Below are 7,500 nucleotides of genomic sequence, written 5' to 3' on the forward strand. Positions count from 1 at the left end.
GGCCATCAGGGACCCACCGTGTGACTCATGGACTTATCTCATCCCATTGTGAGATGCTCTGCCCATGAGGGAGGAGCCAGGTGTTCCCACCTGGATATAACCTGGCCTTGGAACTGCCTGAGCTAGCCCTGTCTACTGGGTTCCCAGAGGACGAGAGCTACTACTGGATCTTCAGCTGGAGACCAGACCTTCACAGGATCACCGCTTCAACTGGACTACTTCAGTTGGACTGCTACTACCACCCTAACAGGGTGTTAGGTTGTATCTGACTTTGTCAGTGCTTTTCCTTGTATTATTTCACTTATTTTTAATTTCAGTCTTGACTTGTGATCTCCCACTGGTCTGTTTTCAAACCAACACATTTGGTCACTCAGCCTGGGGAAAACCTGCAGGTGATGCAGAAAGGTTCTAACAGACATCTCTTTTAGATTGAGCCTATCAAAGGGTCTGGGAGGACCAGTATCTCTCCAGCAAAAAGAACAGCTCAAATAAACATCAAAAGCAACTTGAAAATAGAGTAGGTATTTACCAAATACTTTTTTCCTCACTCTTTTTTAGTTACAAATAAGTAAACTCACACCATGGTTTTGCTTCTGCGTAACAAGACAGAGCCAGGCTTTTTGTATGCAATACTCCAAGTTCACAGTAGTAATTGACATTTAAAAGGCAAAAAGTCCACACAATCAGCAAATTCTTGCCACGAAGGCTGCTGGAGAGTGTGTGAGGCTCAGCATGCCCAGGGATCAATGGGACACTTCATGCTGCACTTCCTGCAGCAATTTTGTCACAAGTGACCACACTGAACCAAAGAAAGGACCATCTGGCCTGTAGATGTTACCTGCTATGAGAAAGGTATGAAAATGTGCACATGGTTGTACTTTCCCCACAAGGATACCCTCCCATCTTCAGCAGTTTGCAGAACCATGTCTCAACACATTCTCAGGTTGATTCTCAGCGCACTTCAGGCTGATGCAAGATGTAAGTATATTTGATGCATTTTACATACGACATCTTTAGCCACATATTTAAAAAAATAAATATATACAAAATAAATGTAAAAATATTTTCTTACACATAGGTAGAGAAGTGTCTGCACTGCTTTATTTACACATTCTCCAGTGAGTATCTCTTTTAGAAAATCAGCTTAGGGTATAATACTCAGCACCTACGCAATTGTAGCTATGGTGTAACGGTCCTTCAGTATATTTAGACTTTGTGTGTTATACTTAACACTTGCCTGATCTCAGCCATTAAAAAAGCTGATATTTAAAATGCCATCAGTATTGTTATTTGTCAGAACCTTCCCTCTGAGTAAAACTTGGGTCCTTGTTGTGGAAAGGATGGAGGGATAAATCCTCATGTACGAAAAAACATATTCTCCTTCAAACAGCTGGTGAATAAGTGGGCACAAAAGAAAGGGGAGAGAGGAATGTCACCACTGCAGGGCCATCCAGCTGCACTGACAGCACCCCACATCATGCCCCAGTGCCTACAGGAAAGATTCAGGTTGCCCTTCTTTGCCCCAGGGGGTCTCAGTATCTCGGAAGCAGCTGCCCTTCCTCACAGAGGAGCTCTCCCTGTGGCTGCTGAGCTGATACACTCGAGTCTTGAACAGGCGGTGCAGCTTCTCCTGGAACTGGTTGCCGATGAAGCAGTACAGCAGGGGGTTGATGCAGCTGTTGGCAAAGGCCATGCAGATGCTGAACGGCAGCGCCGTGTCGATGACCGCGGTCACCTCGCAGCTGTGGATGATGTCCAGGTGAGCCAAAGCGTTCAAAAACGTTAAAACGTGGAACGGCAGCCAGGAGATCAGGAAGGCCATGACAACAGCAGCCACCAGCTTTAGGACTTTGTCCCTCTTCTGCCTGCTTTTCCCGAACTCCTGTGCTTTAAGCAAGTGCCTCCTGATCCAGATGTAGCAGGTGGTGATCACTGCCAAGGGGATGAGGAAGCCAAGGGTGTTTTTCAGGAAAGCTGTTGCCACAGACCATTTTGCATAATCCTCATAGGGAAAAGCCATAATGCAAGCGTTGACCCCCAAGCTTTCAACATAGTAAGTGTCTCGGAAATAGAAAGTTGGGAGGGAGGACAAACAGGCGAGGCCCCACACAACCAGAGCTACAAAATAAGCTTGCTGTGGAGTTCTCCTTTGGGAGTGAATAGGATGGACGATGGCGTGGTACCGATCCACACTCATGCACGTAATGAAAAAAATACTTGCAAACATGTTAAGGCACAGGACAGAACTGGAGATCTTGCACATGAGAGACCCGAAGAGCCAGTTGTAGCCCTGAGCATAGTAGGTGGCCCAGAAGGGGAGGGTGGCCAGGCACAGCAGGTCTGCCATGGCCAGGTTGAAAATGTAGATATTAGCAACTGTCCTGGGGCCAGTGTGACGGCAGAGCACCACAACCACCACACTGTTGCCAACCAAGCCCAGAACAAAAACCACAGAGAAGAGGGCTGGGATGAGGGAAAACTGATAATCTGAAGAGGTAACAGGGCAGGGAGGGGACGAGTGCAACACAGCTGATGAGTTTGTCAGTGCTGTAGACAGAACTTGGAGACTTTCCCTGGTGGTGATGACCAGGGAGTAGTTGCTCTGCATGTTGGTGTTGGTGGAAAGGGAGTTTCTTCAGGAAATTCATGGGCTGGCAGCACTTTCCTATCACATCACTCACCTGCAGATCAGAAACTGTGTGTTAGACATGCACTTTGCAGCTGTCTTAGCTCTGAAATCACACAGTCACAATAAAATAAAAACCATTTCAAGTTATGTCAGCAAGCTGAGTGCTGAAATACCAGGCAGCCCTGCTGAACTCCTTACCTCCATCCCACTGACAGGACACAATTAGCCCCAGGGAGGTCACAGCACTTTTTAATTAGCCTGGCAGAGAAGAGAGCAGCTGGGGTTTATCTGTGATTACAGATGGTGCTTTCTGTGGCCAGCAGAGCAGAAAGATTATAGACTCAGGAGCTGGAGACACTTTGAGAACTTCTGTGACCCAAAGGCCACACTGAAGCTCCTCGTGATCCTTTTCTCAGCTTTCTCGTGCTATTTTCAGCACTCTGAGCAGTTAAAATAATATCAAAAGGCAGCAGTCACCAGTGGAGATCAGGTAAGTCACATCTGAAGGTCTCCTGGGACTCCACAGGCATGAAAGCAACCTTTTAACAAAACTATTAGGAAAGCAAGCTGTGATTTTATTTTTTTTTTCCAATTCACAGGGCTGGATACAAAGACACTGAAGGGTCCTTGTGAAATGTCATTCACTGTCAGAGTCCTTCTCAAAGCATATCTGCATCTCCCACCCTCACAACAGCTTTAATCAGAGCAGTAAAAGAAATAATTTCAATGCAGACACAAGCAATAAACTCACTCCTTGCAGGCCTTGGATTAAACAGTACTATGCACCACTCATTTAGAAATATCAGAGCTGGGTTTCAGTAGAGGAAAATATAACTATAAAACAGCTAAAATACGAGGGTTAATTGACAGGTCTTTTGCATTTCAACAGCTTGTGTCTGCACTCTGAGCAGGACATTTTTCAAACATTAAGACTTTTTAAGTCAGAAAAGAAAATATCATACCCAAGTATTATATTTTATAAAATAGAAAGAGGTGATTCCTTTTTAATTAAGTTATTGTGAAACCAGTCAGGCATTTAAGAATTCTCATGGAGCCCTAAAAATAACAGAAATTTTCACCAAGACAACAGATTTGGGTAATGATCTCTCATTTAACAGAAGGCAACTGATAATTTCAAACATATTTTTCTGTGTCAACAGTTTAACGTACAGTAGCTTAGCATTTGCTCAATGTAATATATGCAATATGTTACTTTGGTTATACTGACAAAAATTGAATTTTAAATATATTGTCTCAACAATGAAAATTCAGCGGGGGAATTTCTGCAGAGTCACAAATAGTGTGTTTTAAGTATTTAAAGTCACAAGTAGTGGATCATAAGCCCAGATTCTAAACTTGATGAAAGCTTTTTACTTTTTGGGAACACAAATATTCAGAGAGGGACTGGAGTCCCATTTCACCTTTAACTCTTGTGCCCTGAATGCTTCACTTTAACCTTCAAATGCTGAAAAATCTCAGAACCAGTCACAAAGCATTACTTACCTCAGTGACTCCTCGCAGAGGGACCACACCATAATTCCTTGTAGGTACATTAAAGAGAACAAGGTTTCATTGACAAACACTCCCCCCTCTGCTCTTGAGCAACTGGTGCCTTAGGATCTGCTCTGAGCTACTCATTGCTGCCCTTACTTCAGGCACAGTGAGACATTCTATCTCAAATCAAACCAAATCAATGGAAACTGTGTTCTAACAGCAGATAGAAAACCTACCTCTCAAACCTCACTCTCGTCTGGATGCAGCTCTAGAATTCTGTGCTCCTTTTTTCCGTTCTCCTTCTGGCGAGTGTCGCCACCAGCAATCTGCTCGCTCATATCTTCCCTTTTCCCGCTGGGAGACTTTAACCTACATAACTCCAGAACTGAAATATGAATGCCTGCCAGCTTCTTTTCCTTTTGGAAGCAAAACAGTTTGAGAACCCCCCTTTCCAAGGCCACGTGAGCACATGCAGTAAATCAGGAGAGAGCAAGACAGCCAAGAAAAAAGAAAAGAAAAAAAAAAATGAAGCAAGCAAGAAAAAAGGAAATTCACACAAATATCCCTGTGGTTTTCTACTGCAGCTCTTGGGCCAGGAGGATACACCCACAGGCAGCCCTTTCTGCCCTCCATGTGCACACACAACACGTGCATCTCTGAGGGCAGGGGGATTCCTATGCATTCCATGGAGTTCCAGCATTTGCTAACACATTTGAAAGTGAAATAGGCTGTTAGTCCTGGCAGAACTGACCATAATGCGAACACAGAGACAGAAAGTGGAGGAACATCACGGCATTCACACCACCACTGCCTGTCTAAGGGGGCTGATCCCATCTTCCAGTTAGTAGGATGGGGAAGCCACTGCTCTGTTCCTCACAAAAACATGCACACTGCTGGGACTGAGGAGGGCAGCAGGACAAATCCACGTGGCTGAGAGTAGGCTTGGCTCTGAGTGTGCACTGGGGTAGGACATGATCAAAATGAGCTCATGCCAACTCCCGTTCACACCAAACAGAGTTTTTACATCTGTTCCTTCCTTGCATCACACCCTCTGCCTGGCCCCACCCTCCTCTCCCTGGAAGGAGCTCCAAGGGGGCTCCTGAAGGATAAAAACAGGGACAAAGAAAGCATCCATAGGCTTAAACATTTTGCCCTGATGCCTGAGTGTGACCTCCCCTGCAACAACTTCCCATCTGCAGGAGACACATGCTGTGCTCCTCAGCAAGGCTTCATGTGCCGCATGGAAAGCAACCAGAGTGATGTGTCCCTTTGCCCCAGCCAGGTGCTGCTGACTGGCTCTCCATCACTAGCCAGTGCTGGAGCCAAGCACATCCCATCCTTTGAACACCAGCATAGCCCTGGAGCAAGGTGTGGTGGCCTGGGCAAACCCCTGCCCTTGCTCCAGGACTGCAGCACACCAGAGACAGCAGGCATCACCAGCTCTGTTTACACCAGAGTGACCCAGAGGAGAGATGGAACAGGGAAAACAGCCTTTTACCAGCATCTTCAGGGGAACCAAGGGCTGAGCAGGCTGTGGAGAACAATCTCACCTTTCTGCCCAGCTATGTCTTTGACCAGAAAAATCTTCAGAGAGTGTTGAAAAACCTTATCAGCAAATTCATATACATCCCCTGGAGGTGAGCACCACACTCAAGGCAGAGAGAAGAGTCCTTGGCAGCTTTTGTCTTTATCTGCCTCATAACTCAAAGTCCAGTTCTTAGAATTTTCTGTGCTGAAAGGACACTGAGTTATTTAAAGAAAGGGAATTCCACACAGCATTTCTGTTTACCACAGTGCAGCGATTTACTGCTTGAAGGACATGATGACAAAGCAGTCAGTGGTCAGGACTCTCAGGCTGCAAGCTCACAGTGCCTGTACTTCGAGTAAACACTGGAAGAGAGAGAAAGTAATGGGTCCTGCTGCAAAGGAGAAGAGATGCACCTTTTGCCACCAATTTCCCCTGTACACACCCTACCTGGGGTCTGCAGGACTGCTGGCTCACTGGTGAGTGACCTGAGATGGCAGCACTCACTCTGAACTATATTTATTAATTTTTTTTTGGTAACAGTATGTGACAGGACACCCTCAGCCAGGAATCCTTGCTGCTGGTTGCTTTGCACACAATCAGTAAAAGGTTTTGCTCCATTCCTCAGCAAATACCCAGCAAAGGAAAAATGCACAAGATGCACGAGAATGTTTATTTTTCAAAAATAACAAACACTAGTTGTTTAGATTTAAATATAAAGTTTTCCTTTCCACACAACCTTTAGTCCTCACAGATACTGACTGTGTTTATTCTGTTTTACCCACAAAACTCTTCGAGACTTTAGCAGACAAGAAATGGCCCTGGATGCACCCAGTGCAATGGGGGTCATACCTGCTGCCCTTTGACAAATCCTGCTCCCATTCTTTCCCCTGCCAACGCTCAGATTCTTTATCTGATCCAAAGCTGTCGCTGCAAAGCTCTCTCTCATTAATGCCAAACTACAAAAGCTGGGAGTTTTCAACACAAGACCTGTTTGATTTTACGTGAGTGGAAGCTTGTGGTTTCTGGGGGTTGGATTTGGGGAAGGACTTTAAGTATGTCTTTTATACCAACTAAAAAAAGTCACAGTTCAAGAGAACCAAGAAATTTGCTGCAGGTTGACACATAGCACTCAGGTCTGTCTTTCTATAACACTCAGGTTTGTCTTTCTATCCTCAAGCCTATGCACCTTAAGAGATAAAAAGGTCACGAGAAGTGTTTAAAAAAATCCAAACCAAACCCAAAATACCCCAAACCACCACCACATACAGTTCAAATAGCAAATACACATACAGTTCAAATCCAAACCAAACCCAAAATACCCCAAACCACCACCACATACAGTTCAAATAGCAACTTCTGATTAACTGTACAAATTTAAAAAGAGTATCCCTGCACTCCAAGTCCTAGGTCTTGGATTTTGCAGGGAAGTGCTGCCGCTGTCAGGGATGGAATATTCCAAACAAGCAGCCTATCTGACTGTGCCAGCAGGCTGTCAGGGCTACTTCTTGAGGTTAAACCTTGCCAGCCTGCCAAATCCTCGAAGTAATGTGAGATCCAGATGCAATCTGTATTCATGAGCTTGATTTGTTCCTTTTGGAGAAAGCAAGACAGGAAAAAAATCTCTCATAAATGTGCTCACCAGGATGCATAGCCCAGCATAGATCACTGTGGCTCTGTTTGGTGCTGATTTACAGCAGGATGCTCTGACTCCCTGGTGCCAGGGCTGGCAGCAGGAGCTGGGGATCCAGCACTGCCAGGGCAGTGATCCTTCTTCCATCCTGCATCCATGGTTCTTGCCTTGGCACGTTGGGTCTCAGCACTGTCTGATGTAGCTCTGAAGCATGGTCAG

At 45.4% G+C, this 7,500-nt stretch overlaps 1 protein-coding gene across 2 annotated transcripts; it reads right to left on the minus strand.

Moving 5' to 3' along the window:
• Positions 1–966: 966 nt before the first annotated feature.
• AGTR2 (angiotensin II receptor type 2) lies at positions 967–5,032 on the minus strand. 2 transcript variants are annotated; one of them, XM_085060532.1, is made up of 2 exons: positions 4,360–5,032; positions 967–2,681 (listed from the first exon to the last, which is right to left on the minus strand). In XM_085060532.1, exon 2 carries the CDS (start codon positions 2,606–2,608, stop codon positions 1,490–1,492), a length of 1,119 nt encoding a protein of 372 aa, XP_084916658.1. In that variant the 5' UTR covers positions 2,609–2,681; positions 4,360–5,032; the 3' UTR covers positions 967–1,489. The 2 variants fall into 2 exon arrangements, with proteins under 2 accessions (XP_084916658.1, XP_084916659.1); XM_085060533.1 differs by lacking the exon at positions 4,360–5,032 and adding an exon at positions 2,828–2,954.
• Positions 5,033–7,500: the final 2,468 nt, after the last annotated feature.

The sequence above is a fragment of the Lichenostomus cassidix genome, chromosome 4A (assembly GCF_008360975.1).
Source record: "Lichenostomus cassidix isolate B80296 chromosome 4A, HeHo_3.0, whole genome shotgun sequence".
Lineage (NCBI taxonomy): Eukaryota > Metazoa > Chordata > Aves > Passeriformes > Meliphagidae > Lichenostomus > Lichenostomus cassidix.